The 15,324-nt window shown below is 42.6% G+C and overlaps 1 protein-coding gene across 1 annotated transcript in view; it reads left to right on the top strand.

The window, feature by feature from the left end:
- Positions 1 to 12,672: 12,672 nt before the first annotated feature.
- The window catches only part of LOC134372760 (spindlin-1-like), a 40,577-nt gene continuing 37,925 nt past the window's right edge, over positions 12,673 to 15,324 (top strand). The window contains 1 exon segment of the mRNA XM_063090137.1: positions 12,673 to 12,793. Within this exon segment, the coding sequence (XP_062946207.1) occupies positions 12,673 to 12,793 (121 nt within the window).

The following is a 15,324-nucleotide window of genomic DNA, read 5'->3' on the forward strand; positions in this document are numbered from 1 at the left end:
AGAAGCAACTTGTCTGCTATTCAGTCAGATACTAGAGAGATTTGCAAATATCTAAAGCAATGCCACTCTTCTGACTAGCTCTTTTTGGTTTGTTTTGGAAAATGAAGTTAGTTTATGAAAACATGTATGTTATTTTGTTATTTTAAAATTAATAAATGAACATTAAAAATTTTTTAGTTTTAATATCTAGTACATTGAATATTGATAGCAATAAAAACAAAAGTTTATAAAAAAAAGGAGTTCTGACACCAAAAACACTGGTCTGGCATGTTTTTTTCCCAACAGTTTTTAGTTATATTGGGCAACTTAGCACTACATTTTGGATAGATTTTGTTTTATATTCAATTCATTAATGTTTTCATAATTTCCATTCTCTTTATTTGCTTTGGAGTTATTTTTGCCCTTTGCCAACTGTTGGGAAAATAGAATAGTTTGGTAAGGGCCGTCGCCTTGGGTCCAGTTGGGTGTGGTTCAGCATCCTTTGTAAGCGCGCGTGTGTGTGTGTGTGTGTGTGTGTGTGTGTATGTGGAGTTAGTGCACATGCGTGCCAATATTGTATATTTTTAGTTTTGTTGCTATTCTTGTGTTCTTCTTGAGAGAAAGAGAAAGACAGAAAGAGTTTGGGGAAGTAGGTGGGCAGGCATTGGCCTTGGGACGCCCTGTGCAGCCATGCTTTCCAACCTATGGCTTCCAAGGACCTTTTGGCTGGTTACCTAACTCACAGACCTGTGTAAAGGGGTCTGGTGACCCGGCCTGGCGTGAAGGGGTCTGGTAACCCGGCCTGGCATATCAAGGGTTTGTGGCCCAGTCTGTGAATGGGCTTGAGGGGTCTGTGGGCTCCAGACCCAGCCCTAGCTCGACAATTGGCCCAGTCGGTGCAGGATTACCAGCAGGTAAAAGAGCTCGACAACTGGCATAGTCGAGTAGCTAGACAATTGGTGTCATGAGCAGGACTAAGAAAGCTAGACAATTGGTGTCATGAGCAGGATTAAGAAAGCTAGGCAGTTGGCACCGTGAGCAGGTTTCCAGGCCTTAGCCCTAGCCAGACACCCATTTGTCTGTAAAATTTAACATTTATTTTTAATTCTTGTTTTCTAATAAATTCATTTTAGCCCATCAGTTTTCTTCTGGACTTCTTTGCACCTAAGATTTTGTTATTCAAGGACTTTGTCATCTTTCGGCTTTTAATTTTTTGAAAAAAATCACGACTATTTCAAACACTTCAAACAAAAAGTATTTTAAGTACTTTTCTATTCCTACAGAAAATAGAGAAAAATGTACATCAAATATTAACATTTTGTCATATTCATCCATATTCTAAGTGGATGGTAACAGGGTCATTCCAGTTTTGAGCTAGTGTGGACAATGCTGCTATGAACACTGTGGTACATATGTCCTTGGGCACATAGATATTAGTTTTTTCTAGGGTATATACCTAGGAATGGAATTTTTGGTTTATAGGGTATGTACATGTCCAATTTAATTAGGTACTGCCAGACTGCTTTCTATAGTTGTTATTTTAATTTACATTTCCACAAAAAATGTATGGGAGTTCCCATTGCTTTATAACTTAACACGTGGTATGCTACAAATTATTTTTCTTTTGCCAGTATCATGGTAGTGAACTGAGATCTCATGGTTTGTTTTTATATGGTTGTATTAAGGTATCATTGATGTACATACAATAAATTGCACATATGTATACAGTTGGATGAATTTTGCAATATGTATATACCTGTGAAAGCATCACCACAATCAAGATAATGAACATAACCATTAGCCCAAAAGATTTCTTGTATCCCTTTGTAATCTATATTCTTTCCTACCTCCATGTCCCCAGGCAACTCCTGATATGCTTTCTGTCACTACAGGGTAGTTTTCTAGAATTTTACGGAAATGGAATCATCCAATAGGTGCTCATTTTTGTCTGGCCTCTTTCACTCAGCATAATAATAAAAACCATTAGTTCCTTTTTATTTCTGAGTATTTTGCATTATGTATATATATTGTACTACAATTGGTTTATCCGTTCATCCTGTAGATGATCATTTGAGTTGTCTCCAGTTTTTGGCTATTACAAATAAAGCTGTTATGAACATTTATGTACAAGATTTGTACATAACTGTTCTTAGATACATAAACCACAATGCCAAGCTATAATTAAACATTTAGGAGCTGTCCATCAGGATAATCTGTATCAGTCTTTTCCACAGATCATCCTTCCAGTAAGAAGGCCTACTCCAGCAATCAAATCACAGATCAGGAGGATTTTGAGGGACTAATGATTTGGGATATGGTGGGCAGGAGGGAGTCAAGAGACACCAGCATCCCTGCATTGTCCATCCGTCTCTGCCCTTCAGATGTCACCCTGTGACTTCATTCTTCTAGCTCCTTTCTGACGATCCATCACAACCATTATGTTTGAAGCTGATCCTCCTACCTACTGATACTCTTTGTGACCTTTGTTTTTGTTTGCTCTAATAATAAAAATAGTTAACATCTGTTGGGCTTTCTGTATTCCAGCATCCTTTTCCCTAATGGCTCACCCCATCCTATTACATCCTCACAACAGCTCCATGAAGTCAGTGTTCCTTATCTACCTCCCTCATGGGGCTGCTGTGGGAAATGCCCTCACCCATCCAAGGCCAAAGGATGGACACGGAGATACCAGGTACTGCAAAGCGAGACTTTAGTGGTGGCCTTGCAAGATCAGGTGTCTGATTGCAGGCACACGCGAAACAGTTTCAGCAAGTAGTTTATTCCCTAGTGTGCAAGTCCCTCCCCCATTTCCTCATTGGCTGAGTACTATGGGGTGTACAATCTTCTTGAATGTGGCTTAAGTTTCATTATTTCCTTATAAGCTATTAATTGTTCACTTCCTGCTGATGGAAAGGGATGGACTCAAGACAAGCTCGTGAAAAAGGACCACCAAAAAGTCCTGAGCTGGGAGAAGAACCAGGAAATGAAAGAACAAAGGGCTGGTGACCAGCCACCATCTTGAAAAGTTATTTCTCAAAGGTGACGTGCTGTTCCAGTGACTTTCTGGGAATGTGCATTCTCTGGGGTGGTCATACCTAAAGCTGGTTAAATAGCTTTTGTTAGGCTATTTTTGAAAATGAATCACTTAACGCTATTTTCTTACAGCTGCTATAAGGACGTAGTGCAAGAATGTACATAAGGTACTTAGACTAGTGTCTGGGACATAAACTTCATGTATGCTAGCTGTTATTACTGTTATTAAAATGTAGCCTGCCTGGATACTAAACCCTCTGTATCTGGACCCTGGTCTCCGATGGCTTTGGATACCAGCTGATATTTTCCAAAAGATCCTTTCCAGGATAAAGAGGGCTGGGAGAGGTTTGGAGTGAAACCAAGAATCCCTTAAAAATCAAGCTTCTAACTTGGAGCTGAAGAAAACACATTGAATGTGTTTTTCTCTTTTCCCTCCTAAGAGCCCACTAAAATGATAGTAGAGGAATTATAAAAAGCTGTAAACCTAAAACATTTTCAGATAATGAGAGCTGAGAGAAGTTATCACCCACACACCTGCACTACAAGAAATGCTAAAAGTAGTTTCCTCTGGCTGGAGGTAAATGATACCAGATGAAAACTTGAATGTATGGGAAGAAATGAGTTCTGTAAAGGGTAAATCTGTGGATAAATATAAAAGACTATTATTTTTTCCTTTAAAAAATTTTTAAAGAGTAACTGAATTTTAGAGTAAAACTATTAACATATAGATGTAAAACATACAGCAAAGGGAGCACAAAAGACTTGGGATAAATGGAATTATGGTAATGTTCTTGCATATGATGTGGAACAGTACCATCTTAATTTCAGGTAGACTGTGCTACGTTAAGGAAGAATATTGCAATCTCTAGAGCAAGAACTAAAAATAATTATACAAAGGGGTATAGCTAAAAAGACAAATGAGGGAATAAAATGTAATACAAAAAATGATTTGATTAACTGCAAGAAGACAGGAAAAAAAGCAACAGTAAAAACAACATTAAGAAAAACAACAATCAACAAATAGGCCATAAAGGAGTAACAGGGTGTAGAATTGCCCTCTCACTATAAATAACTAAAAAGCTGAACAAAATATAGAATGCACTATTTTCAGACATTGGACAATGGACAACAGGACTGTGGTGACTGAGAAAGGGAAGACAAATGAGACGCGCTCTGTCATTGCCCAGACTCTCTGCCTGGATGTGATGTCCAGAATATGGTGTAGGGAAGGGGAAATTTAATAGTCATGCAATCTCACTGAGTGGAAGAGATAGAAGTCGGAGTTTGGGGTAGCCAAAGCAACTAAAATTTGTGAGGCAAACTACTCAAGAGGAAGGAGCTATAGAGGAAAAGTTCCAGAAATATGAACAAGGATCCCCTTGAGTCTTTGGCTGAATACCAACCTGCTCATGTGTAGACTGAAACCTCACAAAGCTAAGCTAGAACAACTCCAGGGAAAGAATAATTACTGTTCATAAACAATTCAATTGCTTATGAAACAATTTGGTTAATAAACAGATAATTTCATAAGCTTGAATTGGTTCCTTAGTGCCTGTTCAACCTCAGGGTAAAAGATAAAAATCTTCATCCTGCTCCTGAAAAAAGAAAAAAGAAAGAAAAATGAGCACACAATTCAGAACTAGCAGAGAACCCATTGAAGTACATGCCACCAACCTGAATGTCTTTCTCTGTCCACTCCCTGCCCTGCATGCCTTTCTCTATTTATATCATAGTAGCAGAATCGCAAACACCCCATTCCTTGACCATGCCAGGTAATAGACTTTACTGGACTATCATCAGCCTTTTATAGATGAAGAAACCAAGACAAAGGACAGTTGTATCTTGTTATAGATGACATATAGAGAATTAGCTGGAAGTAGAACTTACTGTACTAAGGTTTTCAGTCTAACTTACTTCCTTGAGCCTGACAGTTTGTCAAATGGCTGGGCACATAGGGAAAGGAAGGAAAAATGTCCCATCATGCAATTTATCCCAGGGAGAAGTTTTAGAAGCATGGGTAATTGCAGACAAAAATCCACAAACTGTGGCATTCTTGCTCTTGGCAAAATCAGTCCCCAGACACACTATTTGAATTATTAGAATGAACACAATTGAGGTTTCAATGTGGGATCATTTGTCTTCATGCTGGAAAATAAACAAGTGGCAGGTTCAGTTACTACCAATTTAACGACAGTTATATTCTTTTATTTGAAGTGTTTGAGAGTTTCATTCCTAACCTTAAATTACCTTGATCATGATAGAACAAATAGGTACATTTTAGTGATATTGACACTTCCTGCAACCATAGCCTTCTGCACTTTCAGCAATAACCAGATCTGAAAAGCAAGGGCAGAACTTAAAAAATTTTGTTAAATACAGAGCAAAATGAAGCTGAAATTCATGTTTTCAGGTTTAATATCTTTACTTCCCTGAGAGTTCATTTGATTAATGCAGCTGGTTTCCCAGCACATTGTCTGATGAGATCATATTTATCTTTATGGAAGTGGCTAAGGGATTCAAAGTTGCAGCATTCCAAATGAAACCTGGAAGGGAATTCATCAGCTGCTGAATTAAGAGGTATGTGACAAGATTTTGGGTTGAGGTTGTTTTGTATACTGTGACTGAGAAAAATCCCTTTTTCTGAAGTGGTTGTAGACAGTGAGGTGGCCTAACTGGGCCTGGGAGGGAAGGAGTGGGCTGAATGAGATAAAGTATAATTTGATGTCTTAGACATTTTGAATGTTGAATAGAAATATTTGGCAGTTTACAACAAACTCTCAGGTGTTGTTCACAAACCCGGCCTTCGGCTCTCAAGTCTGCACAGGTCTTAGGGCCTACACGCTCAGCTGGGTATTGCTTACACTGTTCTGCATGGGCCTTCATGTCCACAAGCTATAGCTGGACACCAGCTAGCTGGACACGATCTAAATCTTCAGCTTTATAGTAACTGTACACCAGAGTTTTTTTGGAAGGTAATAACAGGAAGCTCACCAGCCTGATATTCCTGCCATTAATCACCAGCTCAAATTTAAGGCCCCTCTGGTGCCAATTTTAAATTTATTGTCTGTCAGTTCCAAACCTACATTTCATTGTCTGCTCTAAAATGGAGCTGGGTCTTTTTAATATTTCTCCTTTGCATCTGGTGCACTGTTAAACTTTGTCAATAGAAGGTGTTGGAGGGACATGGCAGGACGAAAACCTTCTCTCCCTGGTTCTGATGTTTTCCATGTACTTTTGCTCCAATGGTACAGCTACCAACAGCATGTGGGATGGGGTGGGGCAGGCATAAAGTGGTGCTCACCCTTATTGAGTTGCAGTAACCCCCACAGGAAGATTCTCAAGGAGTCTTGTAGATACCCTAGAGGTCGGCTCTTCTGCCTAGGCCTGCCATCTTTCAGGATGTTTCCCATTTGCCAGTGTGGTAGGCAGAGTAGTGGCCCCAAAGAGGTCCACGTCCTAATCTCTAGAACCTGTGACTATGTTATGTTACATAGCAAGGAGGAAATAAAATTGTAGATGGAATTAAGGTTGATAATCAACTGACCTAAAGATAATGAGATGATTTTTGAATACCTGGATGGGCCCAATGTAATCAAAGTGTCCTTTAAACGTGGAAGAGGGGGCAGAAAATTCAGTCAGGTAATGAGAAGTGAGGAGGAAAGCACCTTTGGAGTATTGCCATGTCAGAACACAGCCTGTTGTTGCTGACTTTGGAGATGGAGGGGACCATGAGCCAAGGCCTCGACTTTTCAGATGCTGAAAAAGGCAAGGAAAAGGGTTCTACCCTGGAGCCTCCAGAATGAACCCAGCCCTGTCAACACTTGATATTACACCAGTGGGACCTGTGTTGGTCTCTGACCTCCAGGATGATAAGAGAATAAATTTGTCACTGCTTGGAGTAGAGCTGTGCAGGAGAGTGCCTAACTCACAGCATACTTTGTGTGGGTGAGAGTATCAGCCACTGGGGCTTATTAGTTAACACAGCATGTTATAGCCTTTTAGCACTTTTCCCTGGTGAACACTCGGCAAGGGCCAGCAGGTGTTCTGAGACGTGTCTGTGGTAGGGAGATGGCCCTTGTCGCCGGGAAGACAGGTTCTTTGAGCACCATCTCCTTATTTATTCATTTGTTTTTCTTACTCTTTCTAATTTGGGCTCCACTTTTAGGAATATCTGCAGATCTCAACATGAGCAGCATTTGGTGTTGGGCCATATCCAGGGTAAGCCACTCCTTTTGTGGCTTCACTTCCAGGGGGGTTTTTGTTGGTGTGTTTGCTTGCTTTTTTGCTAGGAAGAAAGGCACTGGCCTAAAAATATGGGAATGTTGCAACATGTTTATGGAAGATTTGTGATTTTTATTCATTTAATTTGTTTCTATTGCACACATTCTAAGAACCAGGCAGAAGATCTGGAGCTGGGGCTAGGGCAAAGAACAACAGAGGCATGACAGTGTCTCCATAAAACTCGGGGGGCTTGTAGGAGTGACATAGAAAATAAAGTGGGAGGGGAACTGAGCCCAGGTCAAGGATGGCTCCCAGGAGGACACGATGTCTAAGCCAAGCCCTGAAGCAGGACGTATGGGCCAAGAAGGGAATGCAGGATGGTGAGGAACAGAGTGGGAGAAGGGGGTGGAGCAGGAGGCACAGAAGAGGGTGATGGGGTAATGTTAGATGTGTTCCCATCTTCATCCTGTTGTTGAGCAGGTACGTGCTAATGGCAATTGGAAAATTCTATACATGAATTTCACTCTTAAGGCATTTCTGAATGAAAACCAGCACATTGATCATAGCACTCATTTATAGATTGTGAATTAGGAATCAAGACTCAGCTTAAGCATTACATTTGCTTTGAAACCTTCCTAATCATGTGTTTGCCTGGTTACCCAAAAGCTACAACCAACCTCCTTCTCCCTTGCTGTCTCCTACTGGAGAGGTTGAAAAGCCAAACACTCACTTTTCCAACTTTCTTTGCCACTAATGGTCAAGTAACCTAGATCTGGGCTGTGAACCTCAAGAACTCAGCAGGAGAGGTCCCAGGAAAGCAAAAGTTCTCCTGATCAAAAAACCCCAAAAGAACAAGTGAGCTGGTTCCACCCTTTTGCCTTTCCTCCTTTTCCTGCCTTGAACACTGACATGATGGCTGGAGATGCAGCAGCCGTCTTGTGCCCATGAAGGAAGGGCCAAAAAAATTGTAAGAGAATAGGTCCTGAAATCATTAAAACTCTGACCCACCCCTGTAACCTCTCCCCTCCAGAATTCTGGGTATGTTAAAACAAAAATAAAAATAAACACCATTGATTTTGTTTAAACTACTATAGTGATTTGCTGCTAAAATCAGTCGTGTTATACCACACTAAGCAGAATCTAGTAGTCCTTTCTCTGAGTTTCCATTGTACATTCTGCATGTTTTTCCATTTCATTATCACTGGGTATTTGTTGGTTTTGGTTTGCCTGTCCGACTTTCCCAATACTGTGAGCTCCTTGGGGTCAAGGACTATCTCATCCATTTTGGTGACCCCCAAATCTACTATTATGCCAGGTACGTAATAGCTGCTTAGTAATACTTTGTTAAGTGAGTGAATGATTGATGTGGCGGCAGAGACATCAGTGGCTGTGAGACCAGTGAAGAGGTTGCAGCAGTGAGAACCCAGGAGAGAGGTGATGAGAGCTCAAGTTGGAGCAGCACCGTCTCGGGTGAGAGAGGGATGGATTCAGGGCTGGTCGGGCAGAAGGGACAGGACCCGGGAAGGGGAAGGTGAGAGAGAGAAGGGGGAGAAGGGCTCAGGGATGGGTGCAAGATCTTTAGTGTGTGGCGTGTCTGAGCATCTGGGATCCTGAGGAAGCTATTCAAACATGCCGGGGCCTTTGTCACCTCATCCGAAAGGTAGGGATATCAGTAACATGCACTTCATGGCTTTATTGTGGGAAGTAAATGACTTAGTACTTGTGAATTGCTCACAACAGTGCCTGGCACATAGTAAGTGTCCAGTACATGTTATCAGTCATCATCATCATCATCATCATCATCATCATCATCATCAGTATCAGGGCAGGAGAGCAAGAGGGTGAGGATGGGCAGGAAGGGGAGCGCAGGAGGCAGGAGGAGGAAGAGCCGGATCGCTGGTAGAGTGACTTGAGGATGCTAGACACCTTCTCTCTCTATCCCCTGGAAGGAAAGATTTCATTTAAAGTGGGACTGAAAGTCATTTAACGAGCTCAAAAGGAATGGGATTAAGGACAGCCCGCTTTTATTCAAGGCTTGTGTCAACTGGTTATGCCGCTTTGATTATTGTTTTAAACATGTCTCAGGAGGCTTAGCATAAGGAAGGAGTAGTTGACGATGCTCATTTTTAATGTGAAGAATTGTAAGCTATTCTGGGGCACGGTAGAAGTCTCTGGAGGGTTGTACCTAACAGATTTCTGCATCCATTAATGAAGCCCAGCAGCAAGAATAACATAAGAGGCAGAATATCCTCCATTAGCCCCGAGGCTGGGGAGGATCCCGCATGATTAGGCAGGGCAGGGCGAAATGGCAGCGCAGAAAGCACACTCGAACTGCTGCAACCAGGGGCGGTTTATGAAGTTACTGGGAACAAGGACAGCAGCTCTCACTTACTGCATGCCTAAGAGGATCAAGTATTTTACATGTGTTACTTTAATTTTCTTGATTTCCCTGCAAGAGCGGGATATTATGATGCCCATTTCAAGGATGAGAAAACTGAGGATTGAAGAGATTAAGAAACATTTCCGAGATCCACCAACCAGGAAGAGGTAGAACCAGGATTCAAACCAGCTCTAGCTGTCAGGATTTGACTATTTCTTTTTCACTGTGTTGCAACTCACGGCACTGGTGCTCTAGAAATTTTATTTGGGGAGTTTTTGCTTTTGTATTACAGGAAGTATTTTTCAGCTCACACTCAGTCTGGAAGTTTACTCTCCACCAGAAGGAGCAGAGTGTTAACTCTTCATTGTGGCTAAATTACAGGCTGAAGATGGAGGAGCCAGGGAGAGACACAGATGGTTAATTTTATGTGTTAGCTTCATTGGGCCAGAGGGTGCCCAGATACAGTTGACTCTTGAACAACACAGGAGTTAGGGGAGCTGACCCCCTATTCAGTCAAAAATTTCTGTATAACTTTTGACTCCCTCAAAACTTAACTATTAATAGCCTACTGTTGACTGAAAGCCTTACCAAAACATAAACAATTATCACATATTTTGTTGGATATATGTATTATGTACTGTGTTCTTACAATAATGTAAGCTAGAGAAAAGAAAATGTTATTAATAAAATTATAAGGGAGAAAAAACACATTTACAGTACCGTATAGTATTTATTAAAAAAAATCTGCATATAAGTGGATTGCATAGTTTAAATCCAGGTTGTTCTAGAGTCAGCTGTTGTTCAAGGGTCAACACTATTCTGGGTGTTTCTGTGAGGGTATTTGGGGTGAGATTAACATTGAAATCAGTAGACTGGGTAAAGCATATTGCCCTCCCTAATATGGGTGGGCCTCATCCAATCAGTTGAAATAGAACGAAAAGACTGACCTGACCCTACCCTAAGTAAGAAGCAACTCCTCCTGCCTGACTTCCTTCAAACTGTGACATTAATGTTTTCCTTCCTTCAAACTTTGAACTCAAACATTGGCCCTTTCTGTGTCTCCAGCTCACTGACTCACCCTGTAGACCTTGGGACTTGTCAGCCTCCATAATCACTTGAGCCAATTCCTTATGATAAATTTCTGCAAGTGTGTGCATGTGTGTGTGTGTGTGTGTGTGTATCTCCCATTGGTTCTATTTCTCCAGATAACCCTGATGAATCCACTCCAATACCCTATCTGTACATGCCAACAGGTGGTGGTAAAGCAAAAAAGTGCCTTTCTTCTCAAAATACAATAGACAGAGACTATATTTACAGTAATACACAGACTTGGAGCACATATTAGCTATTCCTTGCATTTAGTATTATGGACCCTGATTCAAGAAAAGGGACAAGGCAGGGTGGCAAGGCTGTGATGATCAGTGCAGTTGGCGGCTCTCTTGCATAGGCCTCAGGGATACCACCACCAGACTTCCACTACAGCCCCTCTGCATGCTTATTGATCATGCTGGTGTCTGCTGACAAGTCTGAAAGCTCTGCCTTCCTTCCCCCTGGCACAGGGGTGAAGTGGAAAGGGAAGAGGACATGTGTTACACAGAACAGAATCTTTCTTTTCTTTGGTTTTGCATTTTATGCAGGATCTGCAAAAGGCAAAACCAAAGAAAAGAAAGACATTTCCTTTAGCTATACCTAGATAAAGCTGTTCATCAATTCCTAGAAGTTTTGTCCACCCTTGGCATGGACTCGTAGGGCAGGCTGGAAGCTTTGAAGGAAATGATGGAGTCTGCTGCTTGCTTGTTAGGGAATGGCGTGCGAGTTCTCTAATCTTGCTGCAGAGATGCATGCACAGGCTCAGTTGTGTGGCCAATGTCTCACATCCCAGAGCATGAATTTTGGAAAGGAACTTCCAAGTATGCAGTAGAAAGAATTCAGTTTTCTTCAACTTGGAGGTGGCAAGTGTGGTGTTTTCTTCAGCAGTGGGAAGGAAGCATCATGATAAAGAAGTTTCTGTCATTCCTGATTTCCCTTTTTACTTTCTTTTCTGTTTATTATCTCATAAGACCCCAAAGGGACATGGAAAACTCTTGACTCCTCCATGAAGCAGAGGCAGAGGCCAGCACCCATTATGAGGGCTGCTTGGGTGACCCCTGCTTGTGTCAAAGGTGTTTACTCCAGAACAAGCTGTTTGGTCTTTATTCTGACACCTGCTAAGTCCAGGTGCTGGAGCTATTTTTGGTAGTTGACTTCAGGAATTACTTCCTACCATCCCCAAGCAAATCTCATAAGCCTATAATTGCTCTGAATCTGTGTGTGTGTGTGTGTGTGTGTGTGTGTGTGTGTGTGTGTGTGTGTGTGTGTGTGTGTGTGTGCGTGCGCGCGCGCCTCATGAAGCATGTGCTTCTTAAGCTTGCTCAATGATAATAAGCTGATTTAGAGTCTTAAGGAGCTCCCTACCTGATTTTCCACCCTTTCTTATGACCACTAGATCCTCTTTAAGCACCAGGGGATAGATTCTTTGAGGAAGAGAATTGCTCTGAGCCAAGTCTGGTCTGAATGTGCTCTTTTGGTTGCACTTGGCTCTCTGGGTGCCTGGGGGTGAACAGACAGACTTTTAAGATCTGAGGGAGCATCAAGAAAGGACATCCTGTGGTTTTGCACTTCTTGTAATACCAAGGATCGTCTCCCTTAGAAATGACTGGTAGGTCATAAGCCAGGCAAAGAAGGGAAAAATAACTGGAAAATAAGGAAAATTGAACAAGAGAAAGTGGATTTAAATAGTGATAGCGACATGTTTTTCAGTTATATACAAGGAAGAGTTGCCTCTCACAGCAGGTTCAAAAACCATAAATGGGATTCTAAAGAAGTGGAGTCCCCTCCTGAAAGACGCTGTTAATAACGACGGCGGCGGCGGCGGCGGCGGCGGCGGCAGCAGCAATCACCATAAAGTCTTAAAGGGTGTTACCTCACACCAGGCACGACGCTCAAGGCAGCATTAAATGATTCATTTAGTCGTTCTTCCATCTCGGTGATACGTGCAGTCTCAACCCCATTTTACACGTATGGGAGAGGGAGGCTCAGAGTTGAAGCCGCTGCTCGGAATCACAAAGGGCTGCCCGGTGGCGGCGGGCTTCGCGTGCAGGTCCGACTCCAACCCCCCACGTTGGTCTTTGTCCACTGTCGGTCAGCAGGCTCTTACAGCAACGTCAGTGTGAGACGACTTGGTAGTAGGCTGCCTGATACATAAGATTACCGGTGTGAAAGCACTTTGAGGAACGTGCAATAGTGTACAGGCACAACGAAGCACTATTATCATCACCATCATGGGGTCATTTAATTTTTCCAGCTCTACCAATGGATTCTTACGGCATTTCACCATCTAACCACTAGGGGGAGGCAACAGACAGTACATACAAGCAAACAGTCTTGGAAGAAAAGTGTGTTTTTCTTGTAAATGATGCATAGGGATTTAAAACAGATAAGCAAGGTTTGTATTAGGGACAGGCTGCCATTCCCTAGGTTTGGTCTTGTGCTTTTGTTGAAGTGTTTCCATGAAGCCATCTAAGTTTATCACCAATACTTTTGAACAGTGAGTATTGTCTGACAAATGAATGGAAGGTCTAACGGCCAAACACCGACTTCTCCCATTGTTCCCTGGCTTCTTCCCTTCTTGCCTCCTGCCTCCCTCTTGGTTCTACCTATGAGCATTTCTGTTTCTGCTGGGTGCAGTTTCCCCTTCATTCTCTCCATTCCATCTCACTGCAGACCACCGCGTTTGCTGGTCATCTGAGGCAGAGCCAGTAGGGCATGTTCCTGACCTCTCCCGCCCCTTCGATGGTGCCACCTGAGGTTCCTTTGGCTTCCACGGAGTCTCTTCCTCAGTAGGGGGTGGGAGCGGAGCTCCTGAGGTGGCCTGCATGGCTACTGTGTGCAGACCATTCTACGGCTATCTCCAGGCCATTTGCATCCCCACTTTTCTTCCTATGGTGCTTTGTTCTCTTCTCTTTCCATTTTTGTGGAATTTCATATCTGCCTTTATTTCCCTTCTGCTGGGTAGAAAGAATGTTGAACTAGGAATGCAAGTCTTGGGAACAGCACTTACGAGCTAGTTAGCCTTGAGACATAGCAGAACCCCACAGAGCCTTCATTTCAGGGGTAATTATAATTTCCATGTTTACTCCCAGGTAAAGAACTATTTAGTTTCCAGCCTAAATTAATCTGGCTCTTACCTCAGCTGTTCATGCAGTTATCCAAGTAGTCCATCTTCTCTCCCACTTCAGGCATTTCTGGGGGTCAGAACCAAAGTTTCTCACAAAGAAGCCGTCACCTGTGGTGTCTGCTCTGTTCTATAAGTGCCAGGGGATCCTCCAGCCAAAGTAGACTCTGCTGTGGATTCCCTGGGAACCAAAGCTATATGGGGCTCTGTCTTAGTCCATTAGGGCAGCTACAACAACGTACCATAGACTAGGTGGCTTGTAAGAACTTGTTTCTCATGGTTCTGGATGCTGGCAGTCCAAGATGAAGGTGCACGGTCAGGGCCTGGCTCTTCTGGGTTGTGGACTGCCTGCTTCTCCTCGTGTCCTACCTTGGCAGAAAGAGAGTGAGAGAGCTCTCTGGGTACCTTTTATAGGGGCACACTAGTCCCTTTTGTGAGGATTCCATCCTCATGACCTAATTACCACCCCAAGGCCCCACCCCCTCACACCATCACATTGGGGTTAGGACTTCAACATATACATTTTGGGGGACACAAACTTTCAGCCCATAGCAGACTCTGTTGCCAAAGAGAAGAGTGGCTCTCTTACCTTTGTGTTACCCCCTGCTAGAAGGGTCCCCAAGCAGTGTTGCCTGAGGCTCCATGAGCTACAGAGTGTACATTCCGCTCAGTTGCTGTACATTCAGGGCTGGCTGGAGGTGGATTCATATAGTAGCTCCCCATGCTTTTATCTTGAGAATCTCTACTCCAAGAGATTAAACCAAGCACAAGCACAATCAGTTGTGCTCGACTCTCCCTTCCCTTAGAATGAGTTCTACCCTTCTACACCCCTCTGAAAACAGAATATTTGCCAGGCATACCTTCATATTTTTTTAAGCCCACCAGAGGACAAATCTTGAGTTCTTCCCAAGAGACTTTTCTTGCCTGTAGACTGTTGTCAGACCTGCCACTATTGCTCCTGAATGTGTCTGAACCCCAGTGGTGGACAATGGAAAGCTCTGGCTGAAGATGAGATCTCTGTTTTAGTAGAACAGAAGTGCCATTGTCATCATAACTGTCCTCCTCCTGTCCAGCCCTTCATGGCTCTTCCTTCTTCTGTATTTCCCTCTTTCTTTCTTTCATTTTAAATACCACCATAATGCTTTCACAACTGAAGAGGTGTCAGAAGGACACAGGATTTGCTTAAAGGGGCCAAATCTGGCCAAATTTTGAGCATCAGAATTAATAGTAACAATTATGGGTAATTACTCATTGCATTGCAAAAGAACCCCTCAGTCTACATTTATACTAAATAGAAGGGAAAGGGGAGAAGGGAAAGTGCTTCTTTGTAGAAGAATGCCAATTAATAAATACGATAAAGACGGAGGAATAGTAAAATTACAAAAGCACAATTTTCAGCCACCACAGTGCCTTAATTTAGGCAAGAATTAGTGGTGGGTGCTAAAACCACAGGGTGAAAGATTGTTGGGGAAGTGGCTATTAACAGTCTCAAATTATC

The sequence above is a fragment of the Cynocephalus volans genome, chromosome 3, assembly GCF_027409185.1.
Source record: "Cynocephalus volans isolate mCynVol1 chromosome 3, mCynVol1.pri, whole genome shotgun sequence".
Lineage (NCBI taxonomy): Eukaryota > Metazoa > Chordata > Mammalia > Dermoptera > Cynocephalidae > Cynocephalus > Cynocephalus volans.